This window comes from Colletotrichum paranaense, assembly GCF_030867605.1.
Source record: "Colletotrichum paranaense strain IMI 384185 chromosome Unknown Scaffold_24.1, whole genome shotgun sequence".
Lineage (NCBI taxonomy): Eukaryota > Fungi > Ascomycota > Sordariomycetes > Glomerellales > Glomerellaceae > Colletotrichum > Colletotrichum paranaense.
Genome location: NW_026848982.1, coordinates 126,498 through 142,053, shown reverse-complemented (window position 1 = coordinate 142,053; position 15,556 = coordinate 126,498). Strand labels below are relative to the sequence as shown.

Below are 15,556 nucleotides of genomic sequence, written 5' to 3'. Positions count from 1 at the left end.
CACAAATTGCGGCAACAGAGAATCCTCGCTTGCTGTTTCATTTGATTATTTATATGTACATAATAGACGGCCAATTTCCAGTCCTGTTTCTCTCTTGCTCACATTGCACACGTGAGCATTCCGACGCTTATGCGATGGCATCAGTACAGCCTGCTCCGTTGGAGCAAGTCCTTCACCAACTCGCCAATGACCTGGCCGAACTGACCAGAATCCTGTCTGGTCAGGAAAGGTCTGAACACGCACAGAACAAGCAACTGGTCGCACAGAATTCTCCAGAAACTAAGAGCGATGTGGAAATGTCCACACAATTACCACTCGAGGTGGAAACGATTTTGTGTGCAACGCCAGTCGCCGGCTCTGACCTAACAGAAGCAATCGTTTCAGTAGAAGTCTCAACGGACGCAACACGAGGTGTCCATGAGAGTACTACAGCATCTGAACCGCCGCTAGAGATCGCGCCACTGCCATGTGGAGCGCCAGCTACCAATCCTGATATCTCGACAGAGGCTGTTCCAGCGAATGTCTCAACTGACGCACCGCCAGACACTTCTGAGAATACCGCAACGCCTGCGCCACCACAGCTCGATGATTCTAACCCCCCCGAAGATGTCGTTACAGTAACGGGCGCTCCATCAGAAGTCTCTGGGAGTCCTGTAGTGTCTGAGCTACCACAACCGGATGCTATAGTTCGCTTACCAAGAGATCTGGATGAGTGGTTCGTCAGCCCTCTTCCTACCGGCATCCGCATGAAGATATTTCAAGCTGCCGGTACTTCATTTCTCATGAGTCATCCTTTATTTGGTTTCATGACATTGAAACTGAACTTGGAGAAAGCTGGTGCTTCGACATCGATTCTCGAGGAATTCACGGAAGATCCCTCCGCATGGGCCTCTGGGAACAGTATTTTGAAATCGCATATACACAATACACGTACTACGTCAAAACCAAGTTCCAGTTGGTCGAACTTCCAGCCCTGGAAGGAAAAGATGCGCGTGAGCTCTATATATGCGTTAGATCAAGGATCCGTAGCTTTTGTCAGTCAAACTTCAAAACCATCCGTCATGGAACGCGCGAGCTTTTCGTCCCGGATGTAAGTCCATCAAGTTCCGGAGGCGCGTGCTACTCCGTGAATCAGTCTGGGACACCGTTTCTCTCCAGTCAAACGGTTCGTTCAACACCCTGTAGACAAAAGATATCGTGAGGTTCTCATACTAATACTAACACTATAGGATCGGGTCGAGACACCATTGGGTAAAGTTTGGTACGTTGAGATTGTTTGTTTCCCTCCTTAGCACATTGGCGCAGTAAAATGATAATTGTCAACGGAACAGGATGGTCAAGTCGCGTGTTCTTAGGAGATCGACATTGAGCATACCAGTATTGGCCTCTCTATCAAGTTGGCTTTCACCTGCGAGCTCGGAACAAATCATTGGAATCATTTCCTCCTACATACTCCCTCGCCACATTACGACCCACCGCCGTTCTCAATGTCAAACATTTACACGGCCATCTGATCCGACGGAAGCAGGTCGAGGATCCATGAGACTTGTCATTAGCATAAGCTACTGGGTTCAGTTGATACATTTCCCGGACATAGAGGATCAGCAAACACATGAGGAAGGCATTCTGCTGTGCAGAGAACTTGGGAGTATTTTTGGGCCACAATATCCCACAGACCCGTCTGACAGCGACTACACTCATCAACAGGCTCGACAAGTTGGGCCTGGTTCGTTGACGGTCATGTTAGCGGCGAGCGTTCTTGAAGGAGCAGGAGGTTCTGTGATAGACCTACTCTTTTCCATCTTCAGACGGATCAACTCGGTCCCACTGGCAAAGTATTCGACATTGAGACAGACGCGGACCACGGTCAACGGGAAGTGGAGAGACATTATGTCGGATGAACGGAGATCTACGGTCCTTGAAAGGAGATCAACCGTGGTGACTACTCTGGACGAGATTTCGACAGGTTCAAAGTACACAACCGTCATACTAGCTGATGACAAAGTGGAACACAATCTTTCTCCAGAATCATTGAGTAACTTAGTGAGGAATAGCAAAGAGCCTACACAATCCCTCTAGCCTTCTGGAATTTGCCATCATTTGCTCATTATTTTCACAATAATGGGTACCTGGGAGCAGCGCTGTCATGAGATATTGGATGTCATTGAAGTTGAAACGTCCATACAGGTTAGTTAATACTTTCCTAAAATCTTTTGACTTCCAGCTTAGATATTACCTACTTACCTCTATGCCGTTCATGGAGGAACACATTGGTGTACACGCCCCACTACTGCAAACGATGTTGAGTGCTTGCTCAAGTTGTCGTAGATGCATGAAATCCAGGACACGCATCGGCTGGACGAATTGATGTTCGATCGGTCACTGCAGGTATCCAAAAGATACTTTTCATTGCTTCAATTCCTCAAGCTTGCCTCGAATTCTCTGGAAGAAACAGCGTCCAACTTCGGAGCAAACCACAGGCACTTCCTCGAAGCAGTGTCCTCTGCTACTCAGACTATACGTGACGACGAATTGAATGGCGTGAAAGAAAGCTGGAAATACGTCGCCGAGTCCATCAGTGTATCAACTAAAAAGCTTCAGGGTCGTGTCAATCAGCAAATAGAAGACCTCAAGGTGCATCAAGAAAGCGTAAGCAACATCATCCCAGTGAAGTTTCATTTTTCATGTCTTCGAGGGCTCTCGCTATATCATTTAGATGTTTAACGCAACATCTTTGCGGGAGACCAACAACGGCATGGCGTTGAACAGATCTGTTTACGTGCTTACTGCCTTTACGATTTTGTACACCCCCATTGGGTTCATGGCGGTACGTGTTGTATATCAACTGAGCAGCTGGCTTGCAATCGCCGGTGGAATACTGACAATGCTCTCAAGACGTTTTGGGCGCTTCCATTTCTGAACAGTCCCTCCGATGGTGGAAAGCCAAAGGTACCCGACGGATTCCAGGAAAGCTTTATCACAGTACCCATTCTCACATACTTCATTGCCTTTGTTTCCTGTCTCTACCTCGGCTCTTCACGGTTTCGCAAAATTTCAACCCAAATTGTCCTAGGGTATCGGGCGTACCTGTTTGATCTCTTTGGCCCTGTCAAGTACATTTGGGATGTTCTCTTAAAGTTCACCGAACCCTTCCGAGTTGCAATTCGAGAAATCCATCGGCAAAGGGCGACGGTTAGCTTCAGCCCAACCCGAGCTCGAACATGGACTCAAGGTATCACAGGAGCGAGTGGGGACACAAACCAGACGCAGCCACGAACCGAAGGGGTCTGAGTTTTAGATGACTGGTGTTATCAAATGCATTTTCCTTTCTACTAGGACAGATCCTGATGCAATCGACCAAGATCATGCTTCGATGCTGTACCTTGTAGAAGACTTTAGCTCAGTCAAGGGTCGCTGGCTTGTTCTGTACGGACACCATCGCCCTGGCACAACAGAGACTTGCCAGCCGCTCGAGATACCCGCTAAATCCGACGACGCACTAACGGATTCAATTATATGTTGCCTGCTTAAACAGAAAGATTTCTTAAATTGATCGGCTATTCAAGTGCTCTTAGGCACGAAACATCTTTTTGCTCGATGCCTTGCAACACCAACACTGCGTGAGATATGTCAGCAAGCAGATCTTACACGAAGCATCCATAGAAAGGGATTGAAGTGAACGATGTACCTGCACGGTCATTTGTACGCTGGGATCGGAACTTGAGGCAATCCAGCAGTCGGCATCGTTTTGGCCGGACCCAGCAGGGCAGGGAAACCCGCCAAGCTTGCCCTTTGCTTCACAGTCTGCCGTTGAGTCCTGAAGGAAGCAAGATTAGATATGTTTGCGAACCGTGACAGCTTAATGTTCGGACTAACACAGTTTACTGTCTCTGGCTGGCATGTCACAGGTGTGATACCGTTGTTCTGGGCAATCGATCCTGTGGCAAGGAAGGAAAGCAGCGTGATGCTTACGGCGAATGAACGCATGGCCTTCTGGGTTTAGTCTGGGTGACTGATGGTGTCTGGTAGAATAATCTTAGGTACCTGACTATGTGTCTCGGCTGAGTCGTGATCCTTAGTTTCAAATCATTCACAAGAATGTGTTCAACAGGCGCATTCCGTTGGTGGATTGAGGACCTCTTTATCTACAAATTTCGGACACTTAAGGTTGTGTTTAGAGATTGCGATCTACGTCATCGATGCTAATTTGGGGCGATTTGACGTCGTTCTCAAACCAGAGACTTAATCAAATTGACAGTGAGCTCTTGAGCAGGCCTCGAAGGGACGGCGAAGCCTTCATAGGGCTGCTGGATATTATAGAATATTCTCCACGCCAAGCGGGCTATCAATCGTTCATAGGCTTAAGCAGGGGCCCATGTATGAGTTTTCTGAAAGGTAATTGGGTAAGTTAGGGAGGGACATCAACTTTTGACTCGGTTTCGGCGGACGAAATTCTTCTTGAGTCAGGTTTCCCCAGTATTTTACTATAAATGACTTTTGCTTGAGCCACGGCCAAGACAATGCATCAGCTGATAGCCAGCAGGTGTCGGAAAGGCAGGCGTTCCCACGAATTCTCGCGCTGATGGTAGACTGGGACAACGGCTTCAAAGCTCTGATTCTTAGATACCGGATATCGTGGGCAAGAAATGGGCAACCGGGCGATCTTTCCGTACCGACTGGTTGTACTGAATCAATGACTCTTAAGCTCGCTTCTTCAAAGGCCAAGCGAAGGCCCCCAACGAAGAGCAAAGCATGAAAGAGCCCAAGAACAAAATGAGCGACTCATAACGGCCCATCCCATACCCTCCGCTCACCGGCTTGGTTAATAATCCGGCAGTAATCGGGCCGGTGGCCAAGTTCCCGATGCCCTTGCCAAACGCCATCATGCTGTACACGGGCTGCGGGTCGTCGGAAAGCATCGCCCCAAACTTCGGCCAGTTGATGAGGAAGCCTCCAGCAAACATCCCAAAGACCAGTGCAAAGATGACTAACAGCGGCAGAGAGTGGGCGAATCCCCAGAGAGTGAAGGCCGCCACCGCCGACGTAAAAGAAGAGACGAAGATGAGCATAAAGACGTTGTTCGTGTGGTCGGAAAGCCATCCGAAACCAATCTGCCCGAAAACGGTTGCCAAGTTGTGCGCTGCCAAGAGAAGCGCCCCCATGGTACCAGAAAGCCCGATGGCACTAGCGTAAGAGGGCAGATACAAAGACGGGATGTAGTAAGCGAAACCCTGGAACAAGTTCGAGAGTGCGAAGCAGTAGAATAGGGGCTGTCTCAGGAAGCTGACGTCGAACATGCGCATGGCACCGTGAGGGGACGGCGGCAGTCGGCCCTTGATCATGTGTAGAATGGGCGCAACCCCAAGGAACTGAGCGACAGCTACAGCCCGGAGCGTAGTCTGGTATCCATACTTGGACAACAGTACTTGCAGCAGGAAAGGCATCCCAACACCGCTAAACCCGCCGCCGGCGTAAAGAACGCCATATGCAAGTCCGCGCCGGGCGACGAACCACTCGTTCAACATCCGCAACACCGGGAAGTAGAGCATCAGAAATCCAAAACCGTACAAGACACCCTGGGTTGCGATCAGACCCGCGATTGAGGTGGCAAAGGACGCGCCGACCAGAGACGCGACGCACATCGCCCAGCCGACGACGACCATGTGCTTCTGGTATCGGTGGAATCTTTTCACCACAGGCGCAGCGAGCGGCGCTCCGAGGAAATAGATACTCGTGGATACCGTGCCAATGACAGCGATATTGGAGTCACCCTCAAATTGTGGTTGGGAGGAATAGTATTCCTGAAAGACACCAAAGGTCAAGGGAAATCCTGGAAAAGTTAGTGACACCGCCCCGTCAGACTCTTTCGGAGAATTTAAGAAATACCCCATAGAAGTGCCTCAATAACGAAGCTGGAAAGCAGAAACTTCCATGCTGCAGCGCCCTTGTCGGTCGGCGGCATAGTGTGGATCAAGGTGTTTCCGTCTTCCTCATCACTCTGCGGCGCCGAGGCAACCGCGCCGGAGTTCGGCATCGGGCGCAGTTCAACCGACATCTTGACTGAAGCACCGGGACGTTGAAGATGCGTCGTTCAGTACAGGCCTTCCGTCGAAACGCTTTCGAGATGCACCTTGAATTTCTTTACATCCCCCGTGGGGTAGTCTAGGTTTTTATGACAAAGAGTCTTGAAAAACCGACACCGGTGCCGGACCGGGACGGCTTCCGGTTGTGGGGTAGCAACACTGGGTCAAGAGTCATTTTCACATGAAAGGGCGCACGCCTTTCCTAGTTGGTGAGGTACTTTGGTCGTTTTGAGTTATGCGGTCTAATAAGTTTTGTAAAAGTAATTGTATTGTGCGTAATAGGATTGAAGTCTTGGACTTTCTGTTCTTCGTGTTCTCTACCGCTGTTTATTGGGTTTTGTTACGATAATTAGTCGTCGAAGTTTTGGTGAATTCAATTTCTCTGGAGTTGAACAGAACTTGGATTTCGAACCAGAAAATCTCCCTTATCACGTCAACCACCAACCGACTGTTCAAGTGATATCTCGACACTCTCTGGTGCGAGATATTTGGGTGACTATTCGAATCATCTGCCCCGAAGCATAACCTAATCGCTCTTTTAGGTCGGCGGCAGACTTGGACATTGTACTTGACAAACGCGTTCTGCCAGTTGATAGAGACACCACTATACTCTATTTAAGCAGCAAGTTTCGGAGGACACTTCTCAGCGTTGAATCAACAAGATGGTGTGCTATGAATCATACTGAGTAATGGGATCTGCGTGCCTCCAATTGGTTAAAACGCCAGTCCCGCAATCCTACAATGTGCCCGATGCAGTAACGTAAGCTCGCTGGCCGACATGACGCATTGGACCCTTATTCTTCGGGCGCAGGGGACCTTGCACTGTCAAACGACGCCCTTTGGAGGTTTCCCCAATGAATAAGGTACATCCACCAACTCAACTCATCAACCCACATATTTATTTAATATTCGTTTACAATACAGAGCTCGCTGGAAAAATAAATAGAGAGGCGCACACACTGGTTCCGAGGTTTGAGCTACGCAAGTCGCGCGCATCCAGATCAGAGCATTTACTGCCGAGTCATTTGCATCTTGCAAGTTTCAGCACAACTTCACGTGTCACATCGTAGTGCTCCATCGCCGCCACGACATCACATCGAGTAATTCAGCCTCAGCATGACAAAGACAAGCCTTTTCGAAGACTATGTGGTCACCGATAGAGGCGGCGTGATTGAAAATAGACATGCAGTCCACGCTGCAGTCGTCGACGCTGATGGCAAGGTCCTCTATGCAGTCGGCAATCCTTCACGAATGACGCTGGCTCGCTCCGCATCTAAGCCAGCGCAAGCTCTCGCAGTGCTTGAAACCCCAGGCTTCGACAAGTACGGCTTCGACGGAGCTGATATAGCTTTGATGTGTGCATCTCACAACAGCGAAGACCGGCACGTCTCGAGGGCAAAGTCAATGTTATCCAAGGTTGGGGCGCAAGAGTCAGACTTGCGGTGCGGCGGTCACCCTTCAATCTGTCCAGTCGTGGATAGGTCCTGGACCAGGGTTGGATATACGCCAACCGAGATTAACAACAATTGCTCTGGTAAACATGCGGGCATGTTGGGCGGCGCGAAGGCTCTAGGTGCGAGTTTCGAAGACTATCACCTCCCTAGCCATCCGATCCAGGAAAAGGTGAAGCAGGTTGTTGAAGACTTGAGCGGGCTTGACGGTGACGAGATCAAGTGGGCCATTGACGGCTGCAATCTTCCTGCACCCGGGCAACCTCTCTATTCGATGGGTCGCATGTATGCTGCCTTTGCCGCCGCCGCGGATGCTAATGAAGAGGACGGAAGCGTCCAACCGGTGAGAGTGAAACATATGTCCGATATCTACAACGCCATGGCGACGTACCCTGAGATGGTCGGCGGAGAGGGGCGTTTCTGCACTATCCTAATGGAAGCGTTCGAAGGCAGCCTTATCGGCAAAGTTGGCGCAGACGGATGTTACACCATCGGTATCCGCGCATCAGGGTCCACGAAGAAGCTTGGCGCGGAGGGGGCCGTTGGCATTGCAGTTAAAATCGAGGACGGAAGCCTCGAAATTCTCTATGCTGCTGTTCCTGAGATACTGGATCAGCTTCGAATTGGGACGCCGGAGATACGACGTAGATTGGTGAGCTTCCATCACTTGAAGCGTACCAACACCATGGGTGTTGAGACGGGTCAGGTCACACACGCCTTCAGCGTTCGCCGTATCGATTGAGTTGTACTACGGGCCCTTTTCAGTGGGAGTGAACTTCTCGACATGGTTGCGTGGATTGATAATAGTCATAGAGGGTTGCTTTCTCTCACTGGATGATAGAGCAAGATAGATGAGTTCATATTATTACCAAGCAATTGCGGGGTGACTCACTTCCACCTATTATGAACCTGAATACCTCCTCAGTGAAGTGAGGTTGTATCCCAATGTCTTTCCTCCATTGAGTGAAACCAGCGGCCCGGGTTTAAGCCTGGGGATGCAGAATCTGAGGGACTGAAGTTAGGCCGACTGAAGTAAGCAAAGCTTCGCAATCACATATCGAAACACGTGTGCCTAGCGCTTACTGGCACTGCACTAGAATGCCCCTCGTCTTATTCCCGTTTGCTGCGCGCCTGGGTGAGTCGATGCATCCCCGCACGCCATGGTACCTACTTGAGGAGCCACTGAAGACCAAAGTAAGGTAAGTGATGTAGTGATGTAGTAATCACATGCGTCTTGCTTGGTCTTGAGTGCCAGCATAAACTGGATTACACCCTGTCACCGGCAGTGATAACACGTCCACACGATCAGCGGGCTTTTCTGCGAACCTCGTAGATTGGCAGTCATCTGAGGGTCTGGACTGGCGAAATTCAGGTGTTTGTTATTCATGGTCGGCGGGAAAGCCTCGAGACTACCGCCAAGCCCAAGGGGCTTACTTAGGTCATGATGCTATACGAAACTCGCAGATGATCTATATATCCAACGCTTCCCCCTCATCCGCTTGATTTCAATTCTTCTTCCATAATCATATTGTTTTCGACCATTCATTACACAGTAAGTCATCGAAATTACCTCATTTACATCACACATCATGTCTTCCATCGCCAGAGATGACAAGACCTCACCGTCATTCATCCCTCTTGCCGGCGTAGCTCAGGACGGCTGGTCAACGGAGAATGAAGCAACGGCAACGTGCCTCTGTGGCGCCGTTCAGCTCTCATTTGTAAGATTTCACATCAATTCATCCCATAACACCAACCCAAAGCCCAAGAATCATCGCACTAACAGCCCCTATCAGCCAACCCAAGGCCGCGGCCTCCTCAATCGCTTCATCTGTCACTGCACAGACTGCCGTAAAATCTCCTCCTCAATGTTTTGCTCCAACTTCTCCGTTGCCGACAGCCACCTCCGCCACATCCGCGGTAAGGAGAACCTGAAGTCTTTCAGCCAGTCTCGAACCATCGCGACTGGCAACGATATGGCAAATCACTTCTGCGGCACCTGTGGCACGCTCATGTACCGCGTCAGCTCCGGTCTACCAGGTATGAGCATTCTCAGGCTCGGTACTGTCGATGATTTCCGCCTCGTGGAGACGAAGCTCAGGCCGCAGGTCGAGCAGTTTATCGACACGCGCGCATCTTGGTTGAAGCCGGTTGAGGGCGTCATGCAGTTGGATCGGATGCTTACAGCACAAGACATCAAGAGTCTCTTATAGATGATCCATATCATTGACTATGTTTAATGCTGCTCAATTTGAACGTCCATGTGTACTGAAATGGAAAGGCAGCGGCCTCAAAAGTCCAGACTAATCGAAAATTTGTACACATTTGATCAAAGCCCGCATCTCCCAGTGGTATCATACTGCTACATGCTCTTCCCTCTTCACAATCTCACCGGTCTTCTGATTCTTCAGGTAGAAATGCACCTTTTTCCGTGGCGGAATCGTGGCTTCCGGCGGTTCTCGAAAGTTCATCGCAACTATTCGTCTCTCTTCGGGCACGAATCCACCACTGCCTTCATCAGAGGTATCGAAGGCGTCCAACTCGATGATACCGCCGAGAGCGATATTATGCTCAATCTCAACCACCCGCTTTGCGATAGACCATGTCAAATTCCTCTCCCAAATATTCCTTTCGGGCTGCATGAGCTTCTTCATCAACCTCAGGGCCTCGAGTCGCAGTCTTAGGTGGCGGCACCTGATGACCACCATGAAGAGGAGAGAGCTATAGCCGAGCTCGAGGACGCTTTCGGTTCCCCAGCCTGCTGAGGACTTTGACGCCTCTGAAGAGCCTTCCGCTTGAGATGCCAGAACGACGATGGCGCGGAATTTGTCCGTGTGTGCATCATACACGCACTCGCCTTCGTCTTTCTTTTCAGAAGCCAAAAGGGCAATCCTGGCCACGAGATAACGAATGTCTAGCAACCGTATCATGTCCTCCTCCTTGCTGGTATACCTCTCCTCTTTCTTCATCTCCCTGTATGCCTTGTACCATGCATCTAGATCAATGAGGATGAATTGTCGAAGCCATTTCGCGTCTGGTTCTGGACCTTCCTTTCCGGCCTCAAGCCAGCGGTCGGTAATACACGCACATTCCATGTGCCGGACAAGACGTACGTGAATCGTCAAGAGTCGAGCGTGAGCTTCTGCGACATTCTGAATCCGGCTGGTCGAGGTCGATATGGGTTGGCGCACTGTTGGAAAGGTCGTTGGGTTGATACCGTATCGGTATGGCGCGATGCTAAGCTGCCGCATGACTGGTGTGATGTGGTTCCGCAGAAAGTCAGACTCGTTATGTATCTCATTCAGGATGTTTATACCGTGCCGGCAGTGAGTTGTGGCGTCTTTTGGGTTCCGACGGATCAGCTCTGTGCAGATGAAAAGCACACAGACGAAGAGAATCAGCGCGCGGTCTGTCGTCGTGCGGAGGAGCTTGATCGCCTCGTTGTAGTGCCACACAGCAAAGGAACTTGCTTCCCATGATCCGTTGCTGAATGTCTCGTACACGGAGCTGAGCGCCAGCACAGCATGGCTGGCCACAGGTTCTTGGTCCGACATTTGGATCACGACATTAGTCCAGAAGTATGAGTTGAGTGACCCAGCAAAGGCCGGCCCCGTGACCTTGCGGTAAAAGTCCATCGTCCGCTCGGCGTAGACAATGCTGGCTCTGGTCGGCTGTGAAGCCCGAATCGAAGTTGCGTTGTTCACGGGGCATGATCTCAAGAGTTGCGCCCAGGAGTACGTCGTCGTCGGCGGGGAGATGTAACCATCACATTTGCGGCCGGTGGAGATGCATCTCGCGCAGGATGGACGCGCCTCGTCGCATTTGATTCGTCGGATCTTGCAGGTTGTACAACCCGTCTTTACTCTTTGTGTGCCTATTCGGGCCATTGCGGTGGTCGACTCAAAGGTTGACTAGATGGCCGTGATAGTTCAGGCGTGAAGTCATTCCATTACATCCAGCCGTTTCAACTAAGGTAGGTCGTCCAACGAGAGGTGCGATATTGGTCCAGCCGAGAACACAAAGAGTGATGATGCGGGGGAGACGTACTCGTTATATCAATCATATAAATCTAATGATATATAACCGGTGGCAACACAGATCCTGTGTAGCATAGATTAACTTGTCAAAGCTTGGAGGTCAATCTTGGGCTTCGAGGTTTAAGCAGCTGACCTGAACTAGCCGCTTGAGCCAACATCCGCAACAGTCAAGCATTGGCAGCAGGTCTGGGCGAGTATTGGTTTCGAAACGAGATTTCTGGGGATTTCAAAGAGCTTAGACAAGTTCAGATATCGTGGGGCATTTAACGAACACACCAATAGGTAGTGTGTAAACACTAAAAGCTTACTTGCCCGTGCCAGACTTGGTTTTTTTGAGATGAAACCGTTCGGCTACCGGCGGCGTGCCAAATGGGAACGATATGTTGACAATTGATAGAACCTTGACTGTCAGTAGAGAAGTATGGGGTCGTGTATAGAGCTGACATCCTGGAATATGCATGGTTCGAAGTTCAAAATCACTGGTGAGGTTCATCTAGCGATTCGAGAACGCTAAGCACGTGCATAAATGAGGAGACTAGAATTGCGAAGTAAGATTAGTTTCTGACTCTGCAGCTTAGGACCATGGTCTGGGGAAGCATAGACAAGCATAGCTGATCGTAGGGCTGAAGGACCAAGCAGCCGGTAAGCACACTAAAGTGCAGTATCGTACAACCCTGATGGACGAGCCGCGATATGCGAAAGTGTTCACCGCTCACCTTGCCGTGGTGAGGCGCTCACCGATCAGCCCGCACTCACCGGGGGATCGACGGTCCAGACCCCCATAGACCGTAGAATGCTGCATTTGGACTGGTGCAAGACCGGAGCGAGCCAACAAAAAGCTCCCTTGAGAATAGACCAATTACAGCTAAGCTTTCTTCGGAAGCCTCCGGCCTGAGCACCGCCGCCCTTGTTGCGATTTCCCTCCCTCCGTTCACCGCATTTCTTCAACGACACCCCGCCACCATTCCTGCAATTGCCACCTCCCGTCCACCGTCCGCGGGTGTTCCCTCGAGCAGGTTCGGAAATGACCTGATACGGGTGGCGACTGCCGTCGAAATGCCACCCAATCGAACCCATTCAACATGTCGCCGTTTCGCCCGCTGCGGCCACGGCCATTAGCTGAATGGTCACCGGCCAACCTACGGCAGAACCCCGATTCCAATCCTGATCCCAATGCCGAACCCGGTATCGGTACCGTACGGGGTTCCGGCCTTGGGCCTGGTCGACCCAACATCAGCCTTCGCCGTCCTGCGCGGCCACGCAAGACCAACAGCGCCTGTGATCCGTGTCGGAGGCGAAAGACAAAGGTGGGCCTCGGCTTCCCCTGTCTTGCATTTGTCCTGCGGCGTTGTTTCTCGACGTGCCAATCAGTGTACATGCTTTGGATCTCTCCGTGAGGTGCTAACTGCCGTCTTGATAGTGCGATGGACGGCTCCCACGATGTGTCATGTGTGATCAACGAGCGGAGAATTGCGAATACACCTATACCGTCCGACATCGTGTAACTCTTGCAGAAGTGGAGCAGTCCAAACGAGGTGGCCCTGCCGAGATACTCGAATCTCTTCGAACACTTCCGCCAGAACAAGCCCTCGAATTGTTTTGCAAACTACGCAACGAGACGCCCGGACATGCTTTGAATCTTGCACGCCCATCCGATCAGCAACACCTTAGAGGCCTTCTCCCACCAACGCAGAACAGCCTTGGTTTCGAATTGACGATCCGACACCCTGTGGCATATCCTGCCCTGTTCCCGATGCCGTACACGGACTTGACTCTCGGAGCCTTACTTCAGCCTTTGACGAAGGCATGGTTGCAAGGGCAGCAAGGGCAGCAAGATGCGTATGTCAATCTTATCAATTCTCTAATCCAGATCCTCATTGTCAGGGGAGCCTGTGAACGTACCTTCAACCGGCACAACCATCACAAGATGGCTTGAGGCTCGGCCGAATGCTACCATGGCGTACTGACTTATAAGTCACAGGTCTTCAAGGCAGGCCTCCCCTTTCGGGGGTCCATACCTGACTCCCATGCGAGATGAGGACGCGAGTTCAGGATCAAAAACCGGTTCACCTGATCATACAGGGGCTGCGACTCCCAAACCACTCTTCGACGAACGATTACGTCTGCTTGATATCAGCAAGTGGACAAACATCCCTATACCGAACGACCTTGCCATCAGTATTATATCGCACTATCTTGACATTGATTATGCTACGCTACCCCTTTTCGACGCTGACCTGTTTGTACGAGATTTGGTTAATGTTCAACATTTCTTTTGCTCTCCGTTCCTTGTCACTGCCGTGTTGAGTTGGTCATGTGTATGTTGCCCATCATCCCTTTGCGATCATCAGGTGCTGACACAAACAGCAAGCATATACGACCCTCCATACTGATGCCGCCGCTTTCAGTGTAGCTCTTTTCGCGGAATCTCAGCAGTACTTCTCTGATCAGCAGCAACCCAATAGCGTTACAACAGTCGCTGCGCTTCAAATCCTAAGCATGTGCGCCGTGACGTACGGCAAAGACGACATGAGTCTTCGGTTCCTGCAAGAAAGTGTCAGGTTGGGTAAAGCGATGGGCCTCTTCAATGTTCAGTCCGAGGCCGAATCTGCGACCGTCTGGCTTGGCGGCCATACAGAGTGGACGAGAGCGGCGTCATACACGGCCTGGGGCGTTTACAATTGGGTATCGTGAGTAGCCTTTATGTTATGAACGTTGCTATTGAGAGCCGCCTCTAACCTACGTAGGGTGTTTTCCCTCCACTACCGCGTCCACGAAATCCACACACCGCCGTTGCTGCCGATGCCTAGAGATCTGGTCTTATTTCTACCAAGCGACGATCCGAGGTCAGCCAAGACCGCATTCCATGCCCAGCTCCTCAGTGCCGCGAGCGATATGTGGGTCATCTTCAAGGACATACTGGAAAGATTCTACGGCCCTCAATACCACAGCGCCACGCTCGAGTCGACACTGAGATTCGCAGAAGGGACATATCACCGTCTACTTTGCTGGTCTGGCGCACTCTCTCTGGATATGGCAAGAGGCGAAGAAAGTAACCACAGCGTCATGCTATTGCAGTACGTCTGGCCTAGACCTGAATCCCATGATGCGTTTCGACTAACATTGGCCCAACAGCGTTTACTTCCACGCCGTGGTAACCGATCTATCCCGTCCTTTCCTCGCAACCGAGTACAAATCACAGCGCCTCTACTCCTTCAGCACACAGCACGCTACCCCCGAAGCAGTCTATGCCTCGTCCGTTACACAGCTTAAGCGACTACTCCTGCTCTACCGCCTGAGATACAAGAACGCGAATTACTCCGTCCTCTGGCAGACTGCAGTCGTCTACGTCGCCAACGCCATGATCCAAGAAGGGGGACTATCACTGCGGGCTGACGGCCAACCCGGAAATGAATGGAAGTTCTATTTGGACGTCTGCCTCGCAGGCCTAGAGGACTTGTACGCGTCGTTCCCCGTCTTTGGGTCAATCGCCCAGGGCATGGTGGGCATGGCGCTGCGACACTCGGCGATACGAACAAACAAGGCCACCCGCGTCCTGGCGCAACTCGATGATATCGAGCGGCGGCACGCATCTCTCAAAGGTATGACGGACAAGACGGAGGCGCGGTGGATCATCGACTTGAACCTTGCGACGACTGATTTCGAGGGTGCTCAAGCTCGCAACCTCGTCGAAGAGCTTCAGAAGTTGATGGTTGAGCAGACCGAGTCTGAGAATCTGGGTGATGATGAAAAACAATGAGGCGGTTATACCGTGACTTTTCGAGCTGTCCATGGGAAATGCACCGACACGGATCTACTTTTTGCGGTATTGGACTTCTTGCCGTAGAAAGATATCACCTCATCCTCGACAATCTTTGTCGTTCTAACGCAATATATCAATCAAGACTTTCCGCGATACACGGTGTGGGAACTTGATAAGTGATAAATTGGGAAGGCAGCTCTGTATTGAAGCGAAGCTGATATA

At 50.9% G+C, this 15,556-nt stretch overlaps 7 protein-coding genes across 7 annotated transcripts; 4 read left to right on the top strand and 3 right to left on the bottom strand.

The window, feature by feature from the left end:
- Window positions 1-134: 134 nt before the first annotated feature.
- Window positions 135-3,291, top strand: CPAR01_16291 (uncharacterized protein; the record flags this gene model as incomplete). Its single annotated transcript, XM_060500536.1, has 8 exons — window positions 135-992; window positions 1,040-1,090; window positions 1,136-1,165; window positions 1,230-1,261; window positions 1,708-1,726; window positions 2,329-2,649; window positions 2,717-2,827; window positions 2,896-3,291. 8 exons carry the CDS (start codon window positions 135-137, stop codon window positions 3,289-3,291), a joined length of 1,818 nt encoding a protein of 605 aa, XP_060340717.1.
- Window positions 3,292-3,571: 280 nt separating this feature from the next.
- Window positions 3,572-3,987, bottom strand: CPAR01_16290 (uncharacterized protein; the record flags this gene model as incomplete). The annotated part of the gene is made up of 3 exons (XM_060500535.1): window positions 3,572-3,616; window positions 3,689-3,817; window positions 3,877-3,987. 3 exons carry the CDS (start codon window positions 3,985-3,987, stop codon window positions 3,572-3,574), a joined length of 285 nt encoding a protein of 94 aa, XP_060340716.1.
- Window positions 3,988-4,700: 713 nt separating this feature from the next.
- On the bottom strand, window positions 4,701-6,055 carry CPAR01_16289 (monocarboxylate transporter; the record flags this gene model as incomplete). The annotated part of the gene is made up of 2 exons (XM_060500534.1): window positions 4,701-5,830; window positions 5,887-6,055. 2 exons carry the CDS (start codon window positions 6,053-6,055, stop codon window positions 4,701-4,703), a joined length of 1,299 nt encoding a protein of 432 aa, XP_060340715.1.
- Window positions 6,056-7,199: 1,144 nt separating this feature from the next.
- Window positions 7,200-8,276, top strand: CPAR01_16288 (uncharacterized protein; the record flags this gene model as incomplete). Its single annotated transcript, XM_060500533.1, has 1 exon — window positions 7,200-8,276. The coding sequence occupies one exon, from the start codon at window positions 7,200-7,202 to the stop codon at window positions 8,274-8,276; it is 1,077 nt and encodes a 358-aa protein (XP_060340714.1).
- Window positions 8,277-9,123: 847 nt separating this feature from the next.
- CPAR01_16287 (uncharacterized protein) lies at window positions 9,124-9,747 on the top strand (the record flags this gene model as incomplete). Its single annotated transcript, XM_060500532.1, has 1 exon — window positions 9,124-9,747. The coding sequence occupies one exon, from the start codon at window positions 9,124-9,126 to the stop codon at window positions 9,745-9,747; it is 624 nt and encodes a 207-aa protein (XP_060340713.1).
- Window positions 9,748-9,888: 141 nt separating this feature from the next.
- On the bottom strand, window positions 9,889-11,421 carry CPAR01_16286 (C6 zinc finger protein; the record flags this gene model as incomplete). Its single annotated transcript, XM_060500531.1, has 1 exon — window positions 9,889-11,421. The coding sequence occupies one exon, from the start codon at window positions 11,419-11,421 to the stop codon at window positions 9,889-9,891; it is 1,533 nt and encodes a 510-aa protein (XP_060340712.1).
- A 1,232-nt stretch (window positions 11,422-12,653) lies between these two features.
- Window positions 12,654-15,331, top strand: CPAR01_16285 (uncharacterized protein; the record flags this gene model as incomplete). The annotated part of the gene is made up of 6 exons (XM_060500530.1): window positions 12,654-12,878; window positions 12,992-13,410; window positions 13,553-13,889; window positions 13,939-14,261; window positions 14,319-14,648; window positions 14,707-15,331. The coding sequence occupies 6 exons, from the start codon at window positions 12,654-12,656 to the stop codon at window positions 15,329-15,331; spliced, it is 2,259 nt and encodes a 752-aa protein (XP_060340711.1).
- Between the last annotated feature and the right edge of the window lie 225 nt (window positions 15,332-15,556).